The sequence below is a fragment of the Miniopterus natalensis genome, chromosome 17 (assembly GCF_054644295.1).
Source record: "Miniopterus natalensis isolate mMinNat1 chromosome 17, mMinNat1.hap1, whole genome shotgun sequence".
In the NCBI taxonomy this organism is placed as follows: domain Eukaryota; kingdom Metazoa; phylum Chordata; class Mammalia; order Chiroptera; family Miniopteridae; genus Miniopterus; species Miniopterus natalensis.
In genome coordinates, this window is record NC_142097.1 from 38,628,883 (window position 1) to 38,656,665 (window position 27,783).

Below are 27,783 nucleotides of genomic sequence, written 5' to 3' on the forward strand. Positions count from 1 at the left end.
GGCGGCGGCGGCAAGATGGCGGACTTCCTGCCGTCGCGGTCCGTGCTGTCCGTGTGCTTCCCCGGCTGCGTGCTGACGAGCGGCGAGGCCGAGCAGCAGCGCAAGTCCAAGGAGATCGACAAATGCCTGTCGCGGGAGAAGACCTACGTGAAGCGGCTGGTGAAGATCCTGCTGCTGGGCGCGGGCGAGAGCGGCAAGTCCACCTTCCTGAAGCAGATGCGGATCATCCACGGGCAGGACTTCGACCAGCACGCGCGCGAGGAGTTCCGCCCCACCATCTACAGCAACGTGATCAAAGGTGCCGGGCGGGGGTCGGCGCGGGGGGCCGAGGGCCGGGGCTCGGGGCCCGGGGAGGCGGCGGCCGGCGCGGGGCCGGGCACCGCCCTCGCTCGCTCAGTCCCGGGCGGAGGACCCGGCCCAGCGGGCGGGCGGGCGGACGGGCGGGAAGGGGGCGCGCCCGGGGCACCGCTTCTGCTGCGCGGGGTGCCCTCGTCCCCCAGGGAGGGGATGCCCCGGGGTGCCCAGCCGGGGCAGGAAGACCCGCGAGCCAGCCGCAGCCCCCCCGCCCCGGGCCCGCGCTGCCCGCCGGCCTCTCCGCCCTGGCGGGTGACCCGAGTCACATGGGGGCGGTCGGCTCCCGGCTCCCGGCCTCCTCGGCCGCCGCCGGAGCGAGGGAGTTCTGGAACCGTCGCAATCAGGAAACTTTTGCCCGACACTTGTCAAGGGCAAAGGGTGAGAGTCCCTGGGCCCTTTTGAACCGGGTTATGAAACCTGAGGGTGTCATGCTGGCCTGTGCGGGTCATCAGGGAAGAGGAGACCCGTTATAGTCAGTCTAAAAAAATTAGCATCCGTGGTTTTTCGCCCCAGTGTCACGGCTCGGCAGGATGTTTGCCTGTAATCACTATGCAACACGTTCCCCTCGCTCTCGCTCTTTTTTTTTTTTTTTTTTTTAATAACTACTTGAGTGGGGCACCGCAACTTGCTTCTGTTATTTAAATGAGCGTGTGCATTGCTGTAAAGAACCTTTGGCCTGCAGGTGATGTGGAACCTGTGCAGGGAGGCAGGGAGCCCGTGTCCGCTTGGGTCAGAGGCTCTGTTCGTGGACGTACGTTGTTTTAAAAGTTAAAGCTATACTTTGTTCTTAAGCGAAGAATACAGGAGAATTTTATTTCTGGGATTCCAAAGAACTGGAGAAGATGGTGGTTGTTTTGTCATGTGGGCCACGCCAAGTTGCACTTCGTTTTTCTCAGCGTCAGGTCTCTTCTACTTGGTGAAAGACATTTTGGGAAACTTGAGAAACGGAGCCTGAGATGCAGAGCTTGGGCCTTCAGGTGCATCCAGATTCCCTTGAGTTCGTCCGGGTGGCAGTTATCTGGGAGTCGGAAACAGATTTCAGGTCTTTTCGGTGTTTTTGAAGTGGGATATTTTTTTGTTCGGAGGGAAGTAGTGAAGCAACTCCTTTGGGTGCCTCTTTCTCCCAGGACCGAGGAAGGAGCGCTGCCGGGAGCGGCGGCGGGGAGCGGCGGCGGGGGGCGGGGAGCGGCGGCGGGGGGCGGGGCGGGCGGGGCGGGGCGGCGGAGGGCTGCGGCCCGGCGCCCTGCAGTCACTGTGCCCAACAGTTGTGTTTATCCTACCTTCACGGTTGGCGCAGAAGTAATTAAGGTCTCTTTCAAGGCCACAGGCTCCACCTTGTCAGCCCTTAACTCAGGGTACCTTTAGGTATCCCAAATTTCAGGAATTATGTCAATGAATTGAGTCGACATGTCAACGGATTATGCGCCAGGTAAATACCTGGTTCTTCAGTGTGCTGAGTGTGACCTACTTTGAGCTTTGAGTAAGAGATGAAGTAGTAAGTCACTAGACAACTACTTTTTTGAGTTGACATGATCAGAAAATTGACAGAAAAAGTTTTCCAATTATCCAAACAAAGTTGTTGGTAGTTGTGTGACTGTTTGATGGATCAACGATAACAGTTTAGTCATAGAGATATTGAGTTTGAACTAATCTCTCTGAGTTGAAATCTCTGTTTTTATATCTTTTTTTGCATTTGGTCTTCCTTTTAGGGAAATCTAAGGCAATCCTGTGACTTACACCGAGATGTGCAGCTTGGCATGGGACACTTTTTTTTGAGTTTTGAATGTGTTCCTAAAAGAGTCAGTGTTGGATTAAGCAGGATGTTCAGAGACCAAACAGAACCCAGAGCGGTAATGTTTGGTACTTGGCATTTCATAAAGAATATCTTTTTGAGGGGCTCAGAAAATCTGTTGCAGCCATTTTCTTCAGAGCCTGGACATCACTCTATGCAGCATACTTTCTTTTTTCTTCACTAGTTTTGGTTCTCTTGTGACTACCTTCTACCTCAGAAGTTATTTTATAAATTAGAACATGTTAAAATCCTTCAGAAAGAGCAATTGTTTAATAGTATATGCTTTTAAATTAGGCTCCAATTTTATGACTGTGAATAACTTTTTTTAAACTCTGAAAAGTTACGGATGTCTGTTTTGATGTTGGTCTCCATTTTTGGAGGAGGTGGGCCTGGAGTAGTCAGGAAGTTTAAGAAAATAATACTGGAATAGAATCTAAGGACTCCTAAAACTTTTTTTTTTTTTTTAACAAAGGTATGAGGGTGCTGGTTGATGCTCGAGAGAAGCTTCATATTCCTTGGGGAGATAACTCAAACCAACTCAATGGAGACAAGATGATGTCATTTGACACCCGTTCACCCTTGGTGGCCCAAGGACTGGTGGAAACTCGAGTTTTTTTACAGTATCTTCCTGCTATAAGAGCATTATGGGCAGACAGCGGCATACAGAATGCCTATGACCGACGTCGAGAATTTCAACTGGTAAGAGATTTGTTCTTTTAAAATGTTGTGGTTATATTTTAATGACATTTATTTTCTGAGTGTTACACATCCTTTTCACTGACTTCCACAATATAATTTATCTGTGCAGAATTTTAGCCTGAGAAAATGGGGTTGCTATATGGATGAGCTTTTTACTAAGCAAGGTGAAAATAAGGTAAACCCCATAGATTTGGTGACGCTGTTAGAGTTAATTGGTCATTTTCCCTTTTTGAAAGTAAGATCATAATGGTTTTTGTAGGCACTTCTACTTTTGTTCTTCCTTTGACAATACCTCCCAGTGAAAGCAATAATATTCATTCTTCTAAAAAAAATCAACCTTTTATTCTTGGACTAAGAGTTCAATAACTGAACTAAGTTCAAATGTGCTATTTAGTCTTTAGAGGTACTCATTTTATGATACAGATTAATATAGTGAGATTAAAGTCCTTAATAATGTTTAACAGTCACTGTGCTTTTCATATTTTTGCATGTGTTTTTTTTTAAGGCTTCTAAGAATATTTTACAAAAGGAACTTTTTTTTTTCCCCCAAAGCAATAATTTACTGCACAAACTAAACACGTGTCCTATTCCATTTGGGCTCTAACAACAAACTACGATAGACTTACAGCAGAAATGCATTTCTCACAGTATTAGCGGTTGGGAAGGTCAAGATCAATCCGTAGGCAGATTCAGTGTCTAGTGAGGGCCCACTTCCTGGTTCATAAATGGCCATCTTTCTGTTATGTCCTCACTTGGCTAAAATGTATCTTCTTAAACAAAATAACCTTAGTTATTTTTTGGATCTCTGTTTCACATAGGAAGCACCTAGATTTTATTTTATATTTATTTTTTCTACTTTGTCTTAAACAAGACTATCCATAAAACTTTGTAACTGTTACAGAGCATTGAAGAGAGGGTGGAAGAGAAAGGATCCAATCTAGGTTAAAGATTCAAAAATAATAATTGAGATAGATTTCTTTTTTAATCAAGTGTTTTGTAATTTAATTGTGAATGCTTTGATTGTGTTCTGGGTTTTATTTGCCGAAGACTGGAGAGATCCTAGGAATGATAGCAATCTAGACTGTATACAATTTGGAGGTAGCTCAGATCTGAAGTGTTTTATTGTATTATGATAAAAAAAAAAAAAGTGACAGTTACAAGTAAAACTGCTTAGAAAGTTGTTTGGTGATGTCATCGGCATTAAAGTGATCCACATTTATGGGTGTGGCTACAAACTGATGTACAGCCAGCAGTCTTTGCTGTTACAGTTTGTACTCAGAAGCAGTGGTAGCTATTAAAAGTTTTAGAAAAGTGTTCTCGATAACTTTGTATAAAACTGATACTTAATCTCTGAATTATGGCTCTTGTGTATCACATAATCTAGCACTTGTTTATGTGCTGTCTTATATAGTTCTCTTCTTTGGTATGTGTGTCTTACCAAGTAATTTGTTCATTGATGAAAGGCAGAGATTATCTCACATTATTGTTAAAATTGAGTAGCTGGCAGCATTATATGTTGAAAATTATTAATTTAACTTAACAAGTGACCTCCATCCAGTTCTTAGACTTGTGGTTAGTTTTTGTCCTTTGGTCAGTATTTGTTTTATGAGTTTTGAGTCTTGCATAAGTTCCTGCACACAACCCTGTCTCATCTCCCTTCACCCTCTCTCCTGCTTTTAGGTGCTGCTCAGTCTCCTTTCTTCTTAGTCATTTTCTCAACAAACCATACTTTCTACTCTTAGGGTTTTTCAGGATGTTGTTCTTTTCCAGGTTGGGAAGAAACATCATCTGTAAAGGCATACAGTCCATATTGACTGGATGAATAAACAGTTGTATTCTACAGCTCTCTGTAGGAAAGTTCCCTAAGTCCATGTAGTTGAAGGTGGGCTTCACTGACATGTCCTGAATTTGGACATTCACATCTTAGTTTCATAGCAAGACTGTCTTGTCATCATTGTTAAGAAAGCATTCCTTAGTATTTGCCATTAAGAACAAATAGCTAAGCCCTGCTGGCATCGCTCAGTGGTTGAGCGTCGACCTATGATCCAGGAGATCGCAGTTTGATTCCTGGTCAGGGCACATGCCCAGGTTGTGGGTTTGATCCCCAGCAGGGGGCGTGCAGGAGGCAGCTGGTCAAAGACTCTCTCATCATTGATGTTTCTCCTCCCTCTCCTCTCTCAAATCAATAAAAATATATTTAAAATAAAATAAAAAAAAAGAACAAATAGCTAAAACCACTCAGGATGAGGACCTGAATGTTCTTGACTTGAGCCAGCTGATGCTTCAGGAGCAAAGACAACATTGGGCAAGGAGAGACAAGTTCTAGAAATACTATTTTCCTGATAAAAGTAGGGAAAAGGTGTAATATAGGGCAAAATCTACTTTTAAACTCCTGGAGCACAGGGATTTTCCCCCCCCGTGTATCTTTAACATAGTTAATGGCACCTGACACCTGGTGCTCAACTATTATGTTGAACTAATGATTCTCATACTTTCTGGATGTTCTATGGTGTTTGGCATGGTGTCAGACACTGAGAAGGCACTTGGCTCATTTAAAATTTTCCTCAAAGTCCTATTTGGTTCCTTCTCTTGTCTGCATACAGCCCATCCTCGAGTCCTGTCTTCTCTCCCCTGCAACATCTCTTGCATCCACTCCCTCCTTTGCTCCTCACCATTGTTGTCCTCGTGCCTCCTGCTTGGGCTCCCCAGTGATCTTGGTCAGATGTAGCATGGGTTTGCTCAGGAAGCTTTGCCTGTTCTCCGTTGCCTCCAGAACAGAATTCATCCTCTTTATTTGAGTCAGGACTCTAGCTATCTTATCTGTGATTCCAACAATATATTCAGTATATTTTATTTGGCCACTGCACATACTCTGTAACTCCTCAGTTCCTACATACCCTGGTTTGCTTCCACAGCTCTTCACAAAGTTCTTCGTCATGGTTTTAATTACCATGTGTGTTCCTTAGGCCTCCTTCACTCAGAAGAGTGGTCATCAAACTAATGTGGCCAGTGCTGCCTCTTGAATCGGACTCACTGGAAAGCTTGCCTGATACAGAGCCAAACAGCAGGTTCCGAGACGTCATCACAAGGGGATCTGACTCAGGAGTTTGGGATGGGACCCAGTGATCTGGGTTTTTAGCAGACAGCCACAGACAATGTGGATGAGTATGTTCCTTGGCCACACTGAGGATCAGTGCTTTAGGATCAAAACTTTCCCCAGTCACCCCAGCTGGAATCCTCCGCCTGTGCGCTTGGTAGTGGGCCTGTGTTCTGACCCTCACCTCATCACGTGGGCTTGAGTTATTTGCATTCTTGTTTGGTTCTTCCGCTAAAGTAGAGGCTCGTTGGTATGACTTGTTTGTCTTTCCCTCTCACTAGCATAGGGCCTGACATTTATTTCCTCATTTTTTAGACATTCTGTATAAGGTTATTCCAGAAACAAAGGAACACCCCACATTAAGTTCCTTGCAGGAAATAGGATGCTAATTTGTTAATTTCCAGGAGATGGGAAGTCCTTGTATTACAGAATAATTTTTTTTTTTGCAGTGTATAATAATGTACATTCTTGAGTCTTGGATAGAAAAACTAAACATCGGGAAATGGGAGGAGTTAGCAGGTAAAATTAGCCATTTGTGTTTCAAGTAACAATTGAGTATTAAACTTATTAATGCAAATTGAAAGGCAAAAAAAAAAAAAGTGTCAGCTTTCAAGCCCCTCTATGGCTTTTTTGCTTTAGATGAATGACTGCCCTGTTATTAGTCTTTGGGACAAGGGATAGGATAATGAAATCACAGCTTAGGTTTTTAGCAGTCTATTCATTTGTTAGCAATAGCTTTGGGTGCAAACATGAATGCCGCCCGCCTCCCCCACCCCCCACCCCCTCGTTCTCAAAGGCAAACATTTCCTTTTCTGGTTAGTTTCATTATGGGTAAGCTAAATAGCTTACTGTGGAAAAAGAATCTAATCTGTTGTTATAGCTTAAGGTACTGTTCTAGTTCTTAGGCACTAGCTTACTGAGGATAATACCGTATCCTAAGAAGTGGACCATGTTAGTACTGGATTCAATGTTTGTAATGCTCAGCTTTGGCTGTACATTCACCTCAGCCTGCCACTTCACTAAGGAGATAGCCCCTCTTCAGAAAAACCTCCCTCTTATGTGACAATATTAGGGAATTTGGTAAGTTAGATGACTAAAGAGATGGAAGTCCAGGGTTGGCTGGGAAATGAAACAACTGGAGATATGTAGTAAAACTAACAAAATAATGAGGAATTATTGCTAATTAAATTTTTTGGACTTTTACTATATAGTTACTTATTCAGACATATAAGCAAAATTTATAGACCTGGTTATATAGAACAGGAAAGTGTGCGGCACTGGGAGGAATACTCTAGATCTTCCTAGCTTCTGTAAACAACATTGACAGCATTAATACAACTTCCTATAATAACCAGCCTTTCTTTGCAGTCCCTGAAACCAAACTGTTTTCTTTGTTATCATCAGTTAGACCTAATTTTTCTTACTCAAGTAGTACAGTTTGTACTTGATAGTTACACCTCTCCAAGCTGTTGGGTTAGTTTATTCTATGTAACAAAGTATTTAATCTCATGCATTGGCTGCTGAAAAGAGCTGAGTGCTAAACTTCAGGTTGGGGTAGAATATATATTTGCACTGCAGCGTGGATTTGAAATACTGTAGAGTTAGAGGCATTGGTTTATTCTTTAACACTAATTTGGATTTGCTTTAAAAAGTGAATCAATACTACTTTCAGTTGTAAACTATTATGTGTTTCTGTTGGAGAAAGACTTGGTTCATTTTCTCTGTGAATAAAAGCAAAGCAGGACTTTGGCTTTAAGTTGCTAAATACCTATTGTCTACTGATTCTAGGGTTATGGTTAAATATTTCAGCCTATATACGATAAGGATTATAATATAACATTCAAGATTGTAGAGATTTTAAAATTTCGGTCTGTATGGGTAGGATTTCCTGTTGGTGAATTTGATCAAACGTCAGAGTGGTTGCATTTTATTCAAACGTTGGAGACCTAGAGCTATAGTACTGTTTACATTAAAAACAAAGATGTTTTAGCATGTGCTTATACACTACAACTTTCTGAGATTGTGTGTGTACATATATGCATGCATACAAAAGAATGTGTCTTGATATGTTATATCGACATGTTTATGTTTGTGTCTTATATTTTTGGGTGGGAGGGATAGAAACTTGACTAGCTGTGAGATATGTGGGCTATCTATGCTGAAGGGGGATTGAAATACTTTGCTGGTTTCTGCATTACCTTTTATTGCTAAACAAAGCTAGTGATAACAGTAATTTATGCTGCTCTGAAAATGTTTATTAAACAGCTAAGGGATGAAGCAAGGAAATCATTTTGTTAGGAAAACTAGATGTTAGTTTCAGAATTTTTTACTAGAGTGTGGACCTAACCCAGGAGGAAGGTTTGTGAGCTCACTTTTAAGGAAAGCGTGATGGCCAAAGACTCCCTGGCTTGAATATTCCCTCTCGCCCTTTCACGGACAGGCAGCAGCCCAACCAAGCTGGAGGCTTCTAGTCGTCTTAGCCCCAAACAGGTGCTGATTTCTTTCTCCAGAAAATTAATTCAAGTGCTAATCATAATTACATCACTTTTTAATACCTTATATTTTATCAGAATGCCTTTGTACTTTTCAGAGTTCTGTCACATACGTTATCATGTAATCCTTCAAAAAACAACAGCTGTGAGAGAAATAGAATATGTCTGTTGTCCCCATTTCACAGATGAAAAAATTCAGATGCAGAGAGATTCCTTGATGCTTTGAATCACACAGCTGGTAAATGGTAGAGTGGACTCTGGAACCTAAGCTGACTCCTGGCCACAGCACTAGCCACTAAACCATTTTGCAAGCACTCAGATATATTCGTGAGTGTTCTTTTTTATCCCCAGCCTCTCTGACCAACACCCATACCCTCAAATATTACCACTCCCCTTGTAAGTTCTAGCACATTCTTTAAATATGTATAAGGTTTCCTTAAGAATACATAGCATTGCACTGGTATTCACACAGTTCTTTTTATATTCTGAACTTTCTTAATACCTTTGTGCCATTCCTTTTTTACTGTATTAACTTATAGTTATGATATAAATACACTTAAGTAACATTTAATGGTAAGTCTATTAACTTAGAGTGGTACAGTTCAACCTAACCACCATTCATCATGGTAGAGGCTGTTTGAATTCTCATCTTGAAATTCCACCAGTAAGCACGGTTTTTATTTATTTGTTTGTGTGTTTTTTTGTGAACGTTTTTATTATTATTTAATTTGTATTGATTTGAGGGGGGGGGAGGGAGGAAGAGAGAGAGAGAAAGAGGGAGAGTGGGAGAAACACTGATTTGTTGTTCCGCTTATTGATGTACTCATTGGTTGCTGCTTGTACGTGTCCCTACCAGAGATTGAATCCACAATCTTGTTGTATCGGGACGATGCTCTAACCAGCTGAGCTACCCAGCCAGGGCAATGAACATGCTTTTTAATGTGCCCTGAAAAATAAAAGTTTGATGGCAACCAGTTATCTGAAAGGCAGCCATATATCTTTCTAGGAAAGTGTTATTTGGAAATTGCCACATATCCGGTATATAGTTGCTCTTGGTTTGGAGAAGGGGATATCAGAACACTTTTTAAATTATTTTTGAGCTCCTTTGCACTATTTCTCGGATAATTGTCACAGTTTTCATACTACTTTTGAGCATTCCAAATTGCAGTTTGTTGTAAATTTTTGTTACAGTTAGAAACTACCTGTATTTTTAAGTGCCTATTTCTGAAAATTAACAGTGATTTTTATTCCCTTATTTGAAAGTACTTCATTTTTTTCCAGCTACATGATATAATTCACTTTTGTCTGTGTGGTGAACACACACGCACACACATTTGGAAGATACATTTTTTCAAGAGAATTTGTTATGTCCACATTAGCAGAGCATTAGAATGGGCTGATACGGAGCAAGGAAATTGTCTTGTTTTGAGAATTGGACGGAAGTTACCATCTGCTGCACTGGTAGTTGTTTATCTTAATCTTTCAAATTTAATCTCTCTTCTTTTGGCAAAACTAATGAAAAAATTTTAAATCAGTGTAGTGGGTGTACTTTTTCAACCCTAACTACTCTACAGTAGATGTAGAATACTTGAATAGAATTACTCTTCCTTGATTTATTTTGGTTTTGTTCTCAGTCATAAGGCCAGTGTACTTGGTTTTGCTACATGAAACTTTACTTTGTATCTTCCAAGCAAATTAGAAAATAACCATGTTCAAATGTATGGGTTTGTTTTGCACATCGTAAAACATATTTAGAAATGGTTTTAATATGATGACCTTAAGATTTGATATGGTTTTCTACTATGCCGTGAGATAAAGTGGAACTAAATGGCCAGCCAGAACTCATGTCCTGGCTGTGCCACTCCCTCAGCATCTCTGAATTTCTGTTTCTGCAACCAAAAAATGGGGACGATCCAAGGACCTACTGTTATTAATTGTTGTAGGGATTACATGAGGTAATCCATGTAAGAGTCTTTGGCACAGTGCCTGACACATATGAACCATATTATTAACATTAGCCATATGCACATAAACCATATGTAGCTTTTAAAAAAATAAAGCACTGTAACTTTTATTTCACTTACTCTCTGAACTTGATTAACAATAAAAAATTCTGAATTCTAAATAATGCAGAATATGGCTTACACTCTCATTAGAACATATGTCACTGATTGATTTGCAGTCTGATGTGTAGTGAGATACAGGTGCAGGTGCTCTGCTGCCCCCCCCCCCCCCCCCCCCGCGGCGACCCTCCACCATACCCGCTGTACTTCTCTGTATTCCATTTCCTGCGCCTGTGGGGGGCAGAGGCTTTGTGAGTATTCAGGTTAAAGAGGGTATTTGGCTTTCCTTTCCAAGGTAAAAGAATTTCCATATATTTATAAAATATAAAATGATTTTTTAAAGATATCATGTTACTTTCATGAGATTTTAGAACTTCTGACCATTTTACATAAAAACCAACTAAAACATTGGTCCAGTAGAGAATTCCTACTTTTCCTCATGGAGCAAAATCAACAAATTTCAAATTTGTTCCCCTAAGAAAATGTTTTTATTGACTTTGGCATTTTAAAAACAATGGTATCCAATAAACAAAACTTTTCTACACCCCCTTCCCTCCCAGAAATAGTTTGTGTCCTTGGGTTTTTTGAGCCGGAGCAGTTACACATTTAGCCTGTTAATAGGACATTTCTTTTAACCCTCCTAGGAAGGTTAAAGAAAAAGAGCTGGAATAATGAGCAATTGGGATGAGAGACTTTCACTTTCCTTTTCAATATCTTGGTTACGGTTTTCCTATTCCCTGGGTATTGTTTTTTTAAATTATTTTTCTGTTAAATAGAATAAACTGTCTCAGTAGAAGTTGGATAGAGAATTTGTCATCTTAAGTCATCATGTGGTTTTCATTTAGGCTTCATGATATAAAGGGACGTTGTATTCATTTATTGATATTAAGTAAAAGAAAAACTCTTGGAAGCTACTAGCAGTGAGCAAAGGCACTAGGTTTTTCGAGTTGCTAGAGTGACTCACAAGTTATTGCCTGGTCTACTTTGCTACATGAGGCCTAATAAATGAGAAGATATACATGATTCTACTTTAGACAAGTTGCTATTCAAATGTACGATGGTGTCTAAAGTCATTTTTATTGATTTTTTTAAAACCTAGTAATTGAATGCTATATGTTCACAAAGTTGCAAATACTTTTCATTTTAGTTGAGAGAGTTAAAAAGAGTAGTGTGATTTAGCCTATGGAGTTAAAATCTTGCACTGCAAAAGATGTGCTATTTTTAACTTACTAACTTGCTACATTTGCAGTAAAACTGTCTTTATTAGCTATAGGGGCTTAAAATTGTTACCATATAGATGATATACATTTCAATTCTGGACTAGGGTAGAGAGAATTATATTTGCTTAATTTTTTCCTTAACCTTTTAAATTGTTACCATCAAATATTGCAACCAATTTTGAGGTTGTGTTACAATTTAGTAAGAAACTAAGGTTTTCACCTGTTGTATAGAATTTTGCACATTTGGCCATGATGCAAAGAATCTTTCTTTTGAAAAAGAAGACTCTTTATTAAAAAAACAAAAAAAAACAACCCCTTTCATTCTGTAGAAATGCATTCTTTGATAGGAATATGTGTTTATCTAATGGTTTTCTATGTGTTTATATTTTATACTGTATGCAAGTATTACGGTTTAGAGCATGACATTTAGTATACATTGTCAGTATGATCATTTGACTTCTTTTCTCGTCGTGTGAAAAGTGAAGAGCAATGTAAGGCAGTGAGGGCCAGAGGGCCTTGGAGAGCAGATTTCAGGGGGTCAGTTAGTCTTTAACAAGTCTGGTAGCAGTCAACTGGCAGCTTTCAGCAGCTGTCCGGTGACATGTTATTTATTGAACACCTGCCTGTTAATGAGCAGGCACTTGTTGTAGGCTGGTGTTTGCTAATGAACCAAATGAAAGTCATCTCTGCTCTCTGGTCTTAGTTGGAGGAACTTAAATAGACAGACAATCCCACACGTGATAAGTGCTCTGAAGGAAAAGAAAAGGAGCCAGTGACAAAACAGGACGGTTTGAGGAGGTGGACATTTTACATTAAGACCGATGGGTGAGAAAGGGTCAGCCAGGGAAGGGCTCAACGGGCAGGAAGAGCACGTGTTCAGGGCCTGAGGTGGGGAGAGCTTGCTGGCACATGGAAATTGGAGAGAAGTGAGGAGCGCAGTCAGTAAATATGTATCGAAACTCTTTCTAATGTTCTGGGTGAGGATCAGCTCCAGAGTTAGGTGGTAGCCATCGAGATGTGGAGAAGATGATGGATTCAAGGTATGCTTTGTAGGGAAGATCACTGGGGTTCTGACACTGGATATGAGGTGAGGGAGAGGCATTCTTTAAGAGTGACTTGGGTTTCTGGTTTTCACAGCCAGGTGGATGGTGCTTGTTGCTGAAATGAAAAGACTGTGTAAGAAAAGAATTTGAGAGGGAAGGTTAAGGCTTGAATTTAGGTGTATTAGGTTGAGAACCCTGTGAGACATGCAGATGGAATCAAGCAGCCAGTTTGACACACGAGTCTGGGATCCAAAATAGAGCTATGGGCTAGAGGTGGAAATTTAGGAGTTGTTTGTATTCACGTGATATTTAAAATCTATAGTATGTGTACATTTGCTCAGGGAAAGGGTATAAAGAGATTAGGGCTCAGGATAGTCTTGAGGAACCTTCAACCTTTTGAAAATGTTTAGAGGACATGCTAGCCAAAATGGCCAGAAAGGTAGAAGTTCAGGAACATGCAGTGCCATGGAAGCTAGGAAAGTGTTTCAGTGAAGAACATGGGTCAGCAGTGCCACATGCCGCTGAGAGGTCTTGTAAGGTAAAGACTGACATGTCCATTGATTTTGGTAACAGGGAGGTTATTGCTGACGGTGGCAAGAGGCATGGTTAAGGAGGAAGCCTGGCTGGACCGGCCAGAAGAGGGAGTAGAGAAGATCCATGGTCTGAAGTCAGGCCAATTGTTCTCATTTCCCTTTGCAGCACTTTCAACCACCTGGCTCAGTAGGTTGGGTTTTTCAAGCCTTTTTAAAGTTCAAGAGGACACTGTGTTTATATTAACCAATTTCTTTGAATCTCTCCCTCAGAAGAAGAGTTAATACAGTTAATAATATCATTAATCTGTTAGGCCAGGCAAACACAAGACACTTTGTACTTGATTGTTTTACTTATGGCCATTTCTTATTTAGTGGGGGCAATAATTTGATCAGTTATACACATGGCACTCATTCATTTCTTTGTTCTTTCAGCAAACATGTATTGAATACATTCACCTTCTGGGCTGAGTAGGCAGGCCCTGGGGACTAAGAACTGCCTGTCGGGCTGTCTTACTAGAGGTTCTCAATCTAGTGGGGAGCAGATAAAGTCAGCCAACAAGTGTTTGCAAATGATAATGATAAATGCTGTAGTATTTGTTGTTTTTCTGCCGAGAGTATGCAGAATCACTGTTTACTAACCTAGAAAAGACCTAAGAGAGCATGTAGTCCAGTTCACTTTGTTCTGTATGTAAAACACAGGTCCATAAGAGGTTAAGGCCACAGGTAGTTTTGGTGATAGAGCCATGATTCAAACTAGGGGCTGTAGGACTCCTTAACCCATGTCTGACATTCACTACCAACCGTGCTTTCCTGTGCCCCTTAATAGCATGATTAACCAAATAGTGGCTTGGAAAGGGAACTGATAAACCAAGTAAATTTTGAGCTATTTCCCACCTTCATCAGTATTTGGGAACATTCATAGGTTGCATTGCTTTGCTGTCTGACATGATTGCTGGGTGGATGGGGAAGGGAAGGTAATTAAAGCTTTTCCTCTCTGCCGTGTGATATTAGGCATAGAATTACTTTATTAACATTGATTGGTAATGTTACTTAATGTTGGTTGTTGTGTAATGTTTGAGTTGTGGGGATTTCAAGATTCCTTGTAGCACATCATAGAGCAGGACTTTCCATTTGGTGTACATTCACAAGGACTCCTGGGTATTGTGAATTCCTCTTGCAGACCCCTCTATTTAGTTATCAGGGGAATTGAAACTATATTTGGGGAGTGTGACCTGTGTTGGAAAACAATTTTAAAAAAAATTTTTTTTTTTAACAATTGTCATTTCTTTATGAAAATTTTAAAAAATTTACTGCTGAAAGTTTCTAGTTCTGGTACATCTAAATGTTTCTTTGTTAGGATTGTATATGATTGACCCTTTTCAAAAAAGTATTTTAGCTTTGAGGAATCTCTCAGAACTAAATTTTTTCAATATGTATTGATTTCAGAGAGAGGAAGGGAGAGGGGGAGAGAAACATCAATGATGAGAGAGAGAGTCATTGATCGGCCCCCTCCTGCATACCCCCATTGGGGATTGAGACACCAACCTGGGCATGTGCGCTGACCGAGAGTCAAACCACGATCTCCTGGATCATAGGTCAATGCTCAACTGCTGAGCCACGCTGGCTGGGCAAAAACTAAGCTTTTTATTGTATGTGAAAACTGAAAAGTAGGAAAATTATTTTCTAAGGGAATTACAAATTCCACTCCAGAATCCAAATTAGTTTGGTTCTTTTTTTTTTTAGTTTAAAATTTAAAACATGTATGTTCATTGTAGAAAATCATCAGTTAGCCACGTATACCACCACCCCAAGGCATCTTGGTTGATATTTGGTGTATTTCCTTCTGGCCGTTCCATACAACATTGGTGTTGAGATAAACTTTTCTGTACTTTCTGTACAGTTTTATATTCTGTTCACTTAGTATTGCAACATTAGCATTTCCTGCAGGAGGTGATTTTCTCAGAGAACTAATAAGGCATTCTTAGAAACTGGACGTGATTTTTTTTACTTATATGGAAAATTCTTTCTTGTATATATATATATATATATATATATATATATATATATATATATATTAATGAACAGAAACTGGTGGTACTAAATGGTAACATGCTATAAGTATGGTGTAAGCTTACTATGTTGTTACCTGTTAAGCAGTGTTATATATCATGTTAGGGCTAGCCCATCTCTGTAATATTAAAATCCCTTCTTACATTTAAAATTTCATTTCTTTTGTTGTTGAGTTTTAGAGAGAGAGAAGCATTGATTTGTTGTTCCACTTATTGATGCATTCATTGGTTGCTGCTTTTGTATGTCCCCTGAGCAGACATCAAACCTGCAACCCTGGCGTATCCAGATGTCGCTCTAACCAACTTTTCTACCCGGACAGGGTCTGTATTTCATTTTTAAGGGAAGATTTTTAAAAGAAATGCTGGCCTCAGAAACCTGTATTCTTTTTAAAAGTGACTGTAATTCTTATATAGACTTTTGAGAGTATTGGATACTTTCTTAACAAAATTGAATAGCTTATAAGTATTATGTATACATGCATAAATATAAGATACACATGTATCCAAAAATGCTTATTAGACATATGGCAAAGTTTTTTTCTCATATCTTTATGGTGAAGCATTTTAATAAAATAAGGTTCTTTTTTATGACTTCTATAGTAGGAGAATTACTAAATTGCATTGTACATTTTGTGTTATGTGTAAATTGGAATTTGGTGGGACAACAGGAATACTCTTAAAAAACTAAGATCTAGTTGTAAATTATTTGGTTAAGTCTAATTGAAAAACTTGATGTAAAAAGGAATTTATTCATTAGTGAGCAGTGGCAAGGAAAGGGCAGTTTATAAAATAAAGTAATAACTTAGTTCTTTTCAAAAATCTCATTTCTAATTTTGGGTACTAGTTTATTTTTATAGCTTATATGCAAGAAAGAATTAAAATTAATTGTCTAAATTAGACAGGTATTTTGGACATTCTATTTAGGCTATTGTAAATTATCTTAGATTAATCTGGTTAGGTATTTAATTTGACAAAAAATTCAAGTATTATGGTGGTTTATGTTGTAACTAATTTTGGCTCTTCTGGAAGTTTTAAGTGATGCACTTAAAAATGCTAGCAAGAAATTTGAAATTCTATATTCAGTTGGAGTCTACATAATTTTGAACTATCTACAGAGCAAGGAGCAATAGCTTATATTTCTTTGACTATAAGTAAACACTGTCTCACTCCTTGTGAACCAAACAAAAGGCATGAGTGGTAGTACTTTAAGTATGCTTTGATGATAAAGATGACAATGTCACCCTTATTAAAAACATGTACTGTGCGTCACATCAATACTCGACAAGCTTTTTCCAAATAAAAATGAATAGAGAACGTCATTAAACAAAAAGTAGGCCATCTCAAAGATAAGGAACAATAAAATAGGCCCTTTGTGAAGACCAGGCAAAATGAGAGTGTTGGGAGGGCAGTAAATGAAAGGAGAGGCGACATTGCACCATGACAGGCTCTGAGAACCAGGAGTTGGCTACCTACCCTGCTAGCCTCTTTATTATGTTTTATTTTAAAATTAAAATGAAAGGGAGAAGAAAGACATGGAACCCATTATAGAGGTGATATATTTCAAATATTTGAAATAGGATGACTCCAAGATCTTTTCACTTTAGAGCCCTTTTCAAAGCTATGAACCAACTCTTTAATCAGGCCTGGTTTTATGTTTACTATCTTTAAGGAATTGAGTATAATGTTATCTTAGATTTCAAATAGTGTGAGCAGAGCAATATCATGTTGTATTTCATATTTCCATGTGAATATGTGAAGATACAATAGAGAAGGGACAATGGGATGGGAAATTGAGTCTTTAATTATCTTTGTTACTAGCCATTTCCTTAGATTGAAATTAAGAGTCTTGATTCATTAAACCAACTCTCATCACACCCTTTTTTCATTTTGTACTTTATTTCTATTTGGCATTTGATTCTTGCTGTAAAACTGACATAAGTAGATACTATGTGGAAAAGCTTATATTACACAAAGTCTATGCATAGTATATTGTGCAAAAGGATTCTTACTTAGATGGGGCTTCACAAAGATATTTGCAGGGCTTAAATTACTAGTGTATCACTGTATTAAATTATCAGTGAATTACTGATTTCTTTAAAAAACCTACAGGTCACTTTTAAAGGCAAGTTAATAAGTTTCCTATTGAATAGATTTCTCCAAACATATGCTTAATGAAGCCCGCTTAATAAATATTCAGAAAACATTTTGACCTGACTTAGCTTGGGGATTATAAAACTGATGAAAATTAAAGGTATATTATAGGTAGATAAAAACCTTATTATGGCAGTAGATGCAATATAATACAGCAATACAAGTCACAGTTGTAATTAATTTAAGGAGTAAACAGATTTCTAGTTTTCTCTCATCTCTTGATTTTTTTTCTCTGAAACATTTCAGCATTGCAAATAGAAGGACTTAATATGCATGGAAAGTATGTAGCCACTTTAAAATATTGGACTTAGCCATTTTAGAGCACAAACATCTATTTAGTAGTTTGCTAGTACTTCAGGAAATGTTTTGCTGTTAAGTTATTAAAATACTTCTCTCTTTTCCAACTACATTTCTGTATAAGGCCAGATTTTCATCATATACTTCAACCAAAACAACCTAAAGTAACAGTTCAAATGCAGAAGCAGATGAGTGTCTCACTGTCTTTTATTAAGATATACTAAAATACATTAACAGGTAATGAGTTTACTATTGATATTTTAAAATGAATTAATAAAATATTTATTAAAATTTCTCAGTTTTACTTTCTAATATGGTAAATATCAATAGCTATAACCCACATGAGCAAAGTCTCTTTGGGATCCTCAAGAATCTTAAGGTGTGAAAAGGGATCCTGAGACCAAAAATTGTGAGAACGGCTGCTTTAATTTCTTGGAACTGAAAGTGTGGTTCCAGAAATCACCTGAACTGCAGAAACTACCCCCTCATCGGAACCTACAGTATAGCAAGTTCCTCCCAGGAGTCTCTCATACATTAAGGAATCCTTCCTTCAGGACTTGTGGATGCCACTTCAGGCAGGGAAAGTGCCATGTCCAAGTGGAAGTCCAGCAGGAAGGTGATAACAGGGAGAGCGCCGGGAGACTCTTGAGACCTAGAGCCTTCTTTCCCGAATTGGGTTCCTCTTACCTGCCCACTGTTCAAGTGTTCCCTCTTAGGAACACACTCTGTCTCGCACAGCTTAGATGTTTGAGGTGCCTGGAGGGCCAATTGAAATCAGCTCAGAGAGAGCAGGCTGGTTGCTCAGGAAAAGACGACCTGTTGGAGACGGGACCTGCAGCATTATTCAAAAATTTTCCACAGCAAGGTGTGTCTCCAGGCACATGCCAGTTACTGGAAGATTTTTTATACGGTGTTCTCCCCTCGTCTCTGATTTGCTCTTGTCTCTGGAGATAACCACCATTGCTATAAACTTGCGGTAGAAAAATGTGGACAAAAAGAATCTCACTTAAATTTTGGTTGATATCAAAAGCATGCGTGTAACCCTATCCACGTAGATGATCACTTGGGGGTATCACTTACGTAAAGCATTTGTGAAATTAACCAGGCTGTGGCACTTTGTGGCCGAGGCAGACATTTTATATGTTTTTAGTGGGGTTAGTGTTCAGTCTGTAGCAAACTATGTTTGGATTAAGTGTACAACCAGACAGTTTAATATAAACTGTTGTAACAAAATCTTCCATTTCTAAGCCCTAATAACTGTTTGTTTTCTTCTTGCTTTTAGGGTGAATCTGTAAAATATTTCCTGGATAACTTGGATAAACTTGGAGAACCAGTAAGTTTTTTAACTGAGTATTTAGTGCCATTTGAAAGCAGAAGTCAGGATATTGATGTTAAGAAGTTTAGAAAAATTATGTACCAAGCTGTTTGCTTCTTTCTGTTTCCTAGTGGCAGTGTTCTGGCTGTTCTGCTTTACTTTTCTCCCTCTACCATCCTGTCTCTGCCGTTCCCTTAAGGAATGCTCTATCCACTGCTTCATGAAAGTAAAACTGTTTAGAGAAAGAAGTTTATGTTTGAAAATGAGATTGCACATTATATATTCTACTTCACTATCGTCTGGGTTTTTTGTAAGTAGAAACAGAACACAGTGGGTTAATTGACTTAAAAACATTTCAGAAAACGGTATTTTCCAGCTCTGGACCCCGGTAGGTTGAGCTATAGTGTAGGAGGGCTATTCTGAAGGCCTGATGAAGGGACGCCATGCTGGAAGAAGGAGTTGCCCTTGGAAAGAGAGTTTGTGACTTTCCTGCCTTGTTTCCCTCAGAGCCAGCAACTCGCAGCTGGCGGTGGCTGGCCGTGGCTGGCCCTGGCTCCCTGGGCCTGCTGCGGGCAGAGCAGCTGCCTTGTCTGTTCTCTGTAATGGACTCGTGCAGAAGACGTCATTGGAAGAAAGGTTTCTGCTGCCTAGAAAATGTTTGGAAGCCATTGCCCTAGAGTAATTTGTTACCTGCTAAGTTTAGTGTAGTTTCGTTTGCCTCCTCTTAAAGCAGATTTGTTAAAAATTTTAATATGATCTCATAGTTCTTTGAGGTACTAAACGTTAAAGTATAACCGAAGAAGAGCACAACATGAAACCCGTACAAGTAGGGAGGTAACTCACTAATGGATCTAGGACACGTGAAAGAGTACCCTCTTTTTGCACTAGCAGGATAATTTTGGTATTTTCCCTTATTTTGTATTTGGCTAACTTGCATTTTTCTGCCCTTAAAACTAGTGTTTTTCTCCTGCCTGTTTTTTAGACACAGGTGTTCTGGAAGCTGGGATCTCCATATTTATGGTTTTACTGAGTCCACATCAGTGAAACTTTTTATTAAGACTTAGTCACTTTTTCATCTGGTCAGATTATAAGCCTTAACAAAAGTTAAGAGAAGAGAAGCCTTAGAAGAGAAACTAATTTTTAAGTTACTTCATGTTTTCCAATCCAGACACTGACCTCTTAATTCGCCTTTCCACATGGGCCTTCTTTGAGCACACCATTTGAAGTAAGCCCCTGCCTCTTGTTTTCAGTGTCAGCCCTTGCTCTTCTTAAACCTCAGTGCTCTGATTACTACAGTTGATTTGTTTACTTTCACGCTCATGGCCGCTTTACCCGCCTCTTTCTATAAGGGCAGGGGCCTCATCTTGATTGTCAAGAGGTCAGTTCTTGATGCCTAGTGATGGTGCCTGACACGCACTGGGCATCAACAAGTGGCTTTTGAAGGAATAGCTGTAGGCCAACTTCAGTGACTTTTGTACTGGTTTCTCATTGTCTTATGTTGAGGACAAATGCAGCCACATCTGGAATAAAAAGACAAAGGGCTGTAGTCAGTTGGTAGCTGTAAAGGAGGGAGGGGTAAACCTGGGTGTGCTGCACCTCAGCCACCCGTTCCGTGAACATTAGACAAGTCAGAGGGTGCGTTTGCTCCTCCATCTCTGGCTGATGTACCAGGGCTGCTGAAGCCCCACTGTGTGCCCAGCCCCATGACCCTCTGGGAGGTAGAAGAGCACATGGGTCAAGCGCATGGGTTCTGCAGCCAGACCACCTAGGTTCCAATCCCAGTTCTATCACAGACTGACTCTGTGACCTTGGGCATTTCTAAACCTTAGTTTTTTCATCCATATCATAGGCTTAGTAAGAGACCCAACCTCATAGGGTGTGGAACAATTACATGAAATAAACCCATGCCTTAGTCTGCTCTGGCTGCCATAACAAATACCACAGACTGGGTGGGCTTAAACAACATTTATTTCTCACAGTTCTGGAGGCTGGACGCCCAAGATCAAGGTGCTAGCTAGCATAGGCCTTTTTGATGAGGACTCTTCCTGGCTTGCAGACTATGTGGCCTTGTCACTCTTTACATGGCTTTTGCTTAGCACGTACTCACGGAGAGAGCATTTCTCATTCTCCTCATAAGGCTGAGAACACTCTCTGATTAGGGCCCTGCCCATATGACTCATTTAACCTTAGTTACTTCCAGAAATATAATCACATTAACTCTCAGTGCTTCAACATATGGGGGGGGAGGGGGAAGGGGGGCAGTGGCACATTCAATCCATAGCACCCAGTAATGTGTTCAGAATAGTGTGTGTAATAAATGCTCGATGTTAGCTGTTTTGTCCTTTGATCCCTGTATTTAAGAAATTCCTTCCTGTCAGAGACAAAGCTAATATACATAAAGCAAGCAGAGGACAATTAAATGATAGCCTGAGAAGAGAAAGAACCAGTTACACTGCATAACAAAGTGCAGCGTCAGGGGGTAGCCGTTGACTCTAAGACCAGCAGCTTCCGTCTGTTCAGGGTCTGGTAGTTGACTGATCCTGTTCACAGAGAAGGGCCCATTTGATCTTTGCCTAAACTGTCCCTTAGAGGCAGGTAGACCAGCCATGGTCACCATTTCACAGGCAAAGTGCTGACAGAGTAAGTGACTGCTTGTGTCAGTAGATGAGATAGCTGGAACACAGCTACACTGTACCCTGGAAGCAGACCTAGGAAGTGGCCCAAAGTAAATTCACTTAATTATGGTAGAGGAAGTGTTTTCCATGCTTGTAGTGTAGCAGCGATGGTGTGACCAGTGTAGAAGTTCTTAGTCATCAAGGCGGTTTTTAGAATGGGCTAGAGAGAGAGGCAGAACCTTGAACTGGGAAATGATCCTCATGAATTGACATTTCAGACCTCAGGAGCAGGTGGGTGCATGAGCAGTGAGGTCACTTTGGCTGACACTAAGAGTGGGTCATGGTGAGGAGTGATCCTGAAGGTGGATACACAGCAGTGGGGCGGGGGTGTGAGGAGTCGGTAGATAAGACCTAAGTTTGAGTAGAATACTCAAATTTGACCAGGGGTGGAAAAAAAAATAGGAGGTACTGCTCATTTGTAGTGATTTGTTATCGAGAGGTGTCATTAAAAAGATAATTTTGTTTGTCTATCCGTTCACTAGACCACTTAGTAGTACATTAGAAATTCTAATTACTTTTGGATTCCTGAGTGTAAAATGATTTTTTCCTTTTCCAGGATTACGTTCCATCACAACAAGATATTCTGCTTGCCAGAAGGCCCACCAAAGGCATTCATGAGTACGACTTTGAAATTAAAAATGTTCCTTTCAAAATGGTTGATGTAGGTGGTCAGAGATCAGAAAGAAAACGTTGGTTTGAATGCTTCGATAGTGTGACGTCAATACTTTTCCTTGTTTCCTCAAGTGAATTTGACCAGGTGCTTATGGAAGACCGACTCACCAATCGCCTTACAGAATCTCTGAACATTTTTGAAACAATTGTCAATAACCGGGTTTTCAGCAATGTCTCCATAATTCTCTTCTTAAACAAGACAGATTTGCTCGAGGAGAAAGTGCAGATTGTGAGCATCAAAGACTATTTCTTAGAATTTGAAGGGGATCCCCACTGCTTAAGAGACGTCCAAAAATTCCTGGTGGAATGTTTCCGTAACAAACGCCGGGACCAGCAGCAGAAGCCCCTCTACCACCACTTCACCACGGCTATTAACACAGAGAACATCCGCCTGGTGTTCCGCGACGTGAAAGATACTATTCTCCATGACAACCTCAAGCAGCTTATGCTCCAGTGACGTACAAAAGACTCGCTGTTTTAATACCCTTCTGTCTTTTTTATTGTTTTCTGTTTGTTTTGTTTTTTAAAATAGTTTACAAACAGGAATTAGAAAAATCTTGATTCTGTGTTGACATTCTTGGGCATCTTGGTCCTTCTTCAGCGGACTTGGGTCTGCGGCTGAAAGTGGCTGAGGGACGTGGCCAGCACCTGCTGGGGCTCAGGCTTCGGTCATTTCATGATGGCTTCCATCAGAGGGGAGTTGTAGCTTCCTGCCAAACCTCAGACGAGGATAGTTCGGGCTCTAAATCCTTCCACTTTTCAAACTGAATTCTCCTGTAGTGCCAAGTGTAGAAGGCGCCCTTAAATATTTGTAGGTATGAGGTTAAGAATATCCCATTTAAAACAAGCAAGATACCTTGTGTCTGTCGCCTGGCAGCGCCCCCGTGCTCACTTCATGGCGACCTTTTTGAAATGGCTGTTGGAAAACATTTGATGTTAGGAATGACACTCTATAGATTCACACAGATGTAGCCTTCATGTACTTTTCCTTACTTTCAGACACAAAGTATAAATTAAGTGAATTTACTTTGTTTTCAGTTTCTGTGGTTCCTAAAGGAAATGTTTTTATTGTTTTAAAGTTTACATGAGGATTTCTGGTTTGATGCTAATGAAAGTTCACAAATGGTACGGAGGGAGCAGAAGGCAAGCAAGTGCCATATATAGTGAAAGATCAGAGTTAGGAGTGAAGTGTAACTTACCCTTTTCCTATTTAAATATGTCACAAAAGTGCTGGATGTGAAACATTCTGTCCATAGCAGTACCTAAAAATGGCAGGCAGTTTGATAACAGAAGTTTCTAAATAAACATACCCTTTCCAGACTGTTGGGTTTTACTCCCCGCTGTAGACCCTGCCTCGGGTGCTTTGGGGCCTTACGTAGGACACCGATTTGTACCGTCACGTCGTCTTTCTCTTGCTCTCCTGTCTGTTCCCAGCAGCTCAGTGACATTAATGGGATTTCTTTTGTTCATTTGGAGCTTATAGTATTTTCATGTCAAACTATTCAAGAAAGTATTACTTCAAATTCCTATTCGTTCTTGGTGTGTCACTAAAAAAATTGCAGTATGTGCTTGTATATACCATTGTTTATGAAATTCCAACTTTAGTGAAGTACCTTTGGAATGCTTTAAGGACTTTCCTGAGAATAAGAGGTAATTATTTTAGTTCACACCGAACTATGATTGCATTTGACCTCCCTGTGCCACTTACCAAATGAAAACACACCTATGTGGTAGCTTTGTGATGATAGATACATTCACAGTGAGTTCTTCAGAATGGCTGGTTTGCAATACTGAAAATACTGGCTTGCAGGGTAAGTGCAGTGTTGGAATTGGAGTAGAGACAGATGGACAAGGCTGGGGAGTTTGGAAAGTCTGGCAGCTTTTCTCCTTTTCCTGAAAGTTGTGATTAAGACTGTGATACCATCACTTTGCTGTATAGCTGACTAGGTTCTCAGGTATTTTCTTGGCTGGAAGTTCTTGAAAGGTGGGTCAGTGTTATGGGTCACACAGTGCTTCCAAGACAGTGGCTCTTCATCTGCCTTGCCATCTAGTATGAGACTAGGGCTTTTCCGTGATCTAACCAGGGATGGTTTCTTCGTGCCTGATTTTTCTTGCACTTGCAGTTCCGTCCACTGGCATGACATTTATAGTCACTTTCAGTATTTTCATGCCTTGGTGATAAATGGCCTCCAGACCTGTCGCCCACATGCACAGTTTGAACAATTCTACATCTAGTGCTTCTTGCCAAAAAGAATACTTTGTTTAAATTCAGAGTTGGAATAATTTCAGTGCTGGTGAATATCTGCATACACGCACAGTAACATTTGGATGCCCTTTGGTGGCAAGCCTGTGTGTAAATTTAGCAAACAGTTTAATGGGAGGGCCAAACCATTAACTCCAGCGAAGGCTGAAGTGAGTTCCCTGTATGATGAGGAAACTTTAAGATCCACAGATGTGAACCATAAATATTGCCTGACAAAGCAGAAATCACCGGTTTCCCCATGTTGACTACCACCAAGAAATGACACACCAAACAGATAACTTCATTATCTTGGGCATTTGTGATTTTCTTTCCTGATGTGTGTGATGTCTCAGAGTCAACATTATAGTAAAATTTAGAATATATTTTGAGGCAGTAAATTACTTATGTTTAATGGTGAGCTTGTTTAGACACTCAGTAAAATTGTAAAGTTCAATCTGAATGCTTTAGTCCACACTTTTTAGATACTGTATTTTTAAACCACATGAAGGAGTCATTACACCTATGTCATGCAAACCAGATGCTTTTGAAATACCACTATATGAAGACAGAGGTGACATTTAGTGAACAAAATTGAAAGGGTGCTTATAGATTTCACTATGCCAATTTCCCCCTAGCCTCTAAAAAAGTGATTTAAATGGAAAGTTCTTTCATGTTTTAGCTTTACTCTAAGATTTCATGGTTATTTGGAATAAGATGTGCCTAATTCTCTTACATTCTGTTCTTGAATCTGAATGCCTTCTGGTTTAATTCTGAAGAAATGTCATAGAGTGTCTTCGTTGACCTTGAAGAAATTTATAGTATACAGAGTTGCCTTACAAATCAAAAACCACCACACATTAGGGTCTTGATTTTTATATAGAAAAACAGTTTTGTCAAATGTGCTTTCTGAAGATCCAAATAAGTCAAGGCGTGCCTCTGCCACTTCAGTATTATTTTTAATAACCTGAATCGTTACTTTCTGCCAAATATTGTATTAAGTTTAAATCTTCATTTCAGTCTTACTGTCTGGAAAGGGCACTTGATGGCTAGGGAGCAACCGCAACCCAAGAAGGCAGCTTGGACTGAAAAAAGGTCATTGGTTTTTGTTTTGATTTCTTTGAAGTTTCATTGGCATGTATTTTTTACAAAGTGAGGATCCTCTGGTGAATCTCTCGAGTGAGGTTGTTTAGGGGAATCCTTGTTCAGTTGATGGCAGTGCTTGGTTTAAAGCAGAAGGAAGGAAGGAAGGAAGATGCCCTTACTACCAGAAATGATCAGAAGTATTTAGATTTGACAGAAATCTTATGTCCTATAATTTCTTATAAGAAGGAATGAGTAAACCTTAACTTCCAATGTATACCCAAATACTTGTGTTTATGCTTTTAATAAGATGTCTTTTCAGCATTAGGACACATACCCAGTTATGCCTTATTTAGATGAAGAATAAAGTTACCAAGTTAATGTTCTGAAACTCAAATCACTGTTTGAGAAGTCCTCAAATTGGTGCTTTCATTATATAATGATACATTTAGACAAAACCCCAAACCAAGCCATTTGAAATAAGATTTCTCTCCATTGCAGTTTGTAGCAATGTTATTTCTGTATATGAAATCATGCCTGTAAAGTTCAGTGAAATATTTGTTAAAAAAAGAAACTCCCTAATAAAACTAGAGAAAGTTACTCTGTTACCTTTTCATTTCTTTTAGTTTTATTTGAGGAATCAGGACAAATATTGCACGTGTCTCTTTCAGCTGGAAATCTGACTCAGTGCTGAGTCACTTTATCTCCCATCATATCAACAGGTTAAGTTCCATTAGTCACCTACGATGTGGTCATGTGTTGTGCTGCTTGACTAACAGCACTGATTTATTGTTAAGGATGGGATAACAGGTTGGCTTTTTGTCTAGTAAACATGAAGAAGAGAGGGATTGCATGTGAGTGGGTGTGTACGTGTCTCCATGTTCCAAATAATACATACCCATTATTTTATGGTACGAGGCTAGGGCTTAATAACTTTATACTAGAAATTGAAGTATAAGTCTAAACCTGAACATTTTAAACAAGTTGGATTTCATGGCTTTTTTTTTTCAAGTACCACCAAGTTGATGTTAGCCTTAGGCGGGTAAGTGATTCATAACATCAGTGGAGTACAGTGTTTGTACTGCTAACATTCTTATGTCTGTACTTGAATGTATAGTTAGCATTTAAGTAAATATTTCATTCTTGTTTTATCCAGGTCTAACCATCTGATTTCAAATGCCATCTGATTTATATGGACCAAAAAGTATTAATGATAGGGCAGTACTTTCTGGGTTAAGAGATTTTGTGATCTATTCAAATCTGTTGATGATAAAAGTTTCCAGATGTATTGAAGTATGCTGACCCACTATGCATATCATGATAGTACGCTACTTCCTTGGTATCTGACTTGGGTTTGTATTTAGAAAGCTTGTACATTTCCTGCCATAGTAAGTGATGCATTTGTCCTCAATCATGCCTGTTTGATGGTACCATGGTGGAAAAAGGAAGGGGCCGGTAGGGGTTAATTCATGGAAAGCATATGTAACAATGCAACAAACTGTACCATTCCCCTTTTATTTACCTCTTAGAGCAGAAGCAGAAAATGTTTTCACTGGCTTTTCTATATAGTACTCTACCTATGGGGAGAGCTCATTTACCACAAGGAGCCTTGTCTAAAAGTATATTTTGTAACAACCTCATAGATACTGTACCTAACCAAACATGCTTTGTATTAGTTCTGTATAAAAGTATTTGCGGCTTAGAATTTTTTTATACATGTATCTTTTTATAACTTTCCAGGAACTAAGCACGTTATCTGATATTGTAAATTATTTTCTGTCAGTGCTTTAGTTCAGGATTGGCAATAAATTATTTCTAAAGGAGGTTGGTCTGAAAGTGGAAAGAACAGTTAGTTGGGTTTTCTAAAATGAGTTGCTAGTTCATTTTTAAGGCCTTTTACTTTTGTACATATTTTGCAAAATTTTTGCCTCTTGCTTTTAATATTTGCTTTGTAAAGATTACTGACATTTAATAAACATTTATAAACTA

General features: G+C 39.6%; 1 protein-coding gene across 1 annotated transcript; it reads left to right on the plus strand.

The window, feature by feature from the left end:
• On the plus strand, nt 1-27,783 carry GNA13 (G protein subunit alpha 13). The gene is made up of 4 exons (XM_087826319.1): nt 1-298; nt 2,619-2,845; nt 19,093-19,143; nt 22,357-27,783. The coding sequence occupies exons 1-4, from the start codon at nt 16-18 to the stop codon at nt 22,927-22,929; spliced, it is 1,134 nt and encodes a 377-aa protein (XP_087682445.1). The 5' UTR covers nt 1-15; the 3' UTR covers nt 22,930-27,783.

Bases quoted from the DNA above. Each gene is read 5' to 3' on its own strand.
- GNA13 (XM_087826319.1), top strand. From the start codon at position 16: ATGGCGGACTTCCTGCCGTCGCGGTCCGTGCTGTCCGTGTGCTTCCCC. The intron at 299-2,618 runs GTGCCGGGCGGG...TTTTTAACAAAG, and splicing joins CTACAGCAACGTGATCAAAG to GTATGAGGGTGCTGGTTGAT. The intron at 19,144-22,356 runs GTAAGTTTTTTA...TTCCTTTTCCAG, and splicing joins TGGATAAACTTGGAGAACCA to GATTACGTTCCATCACAACA.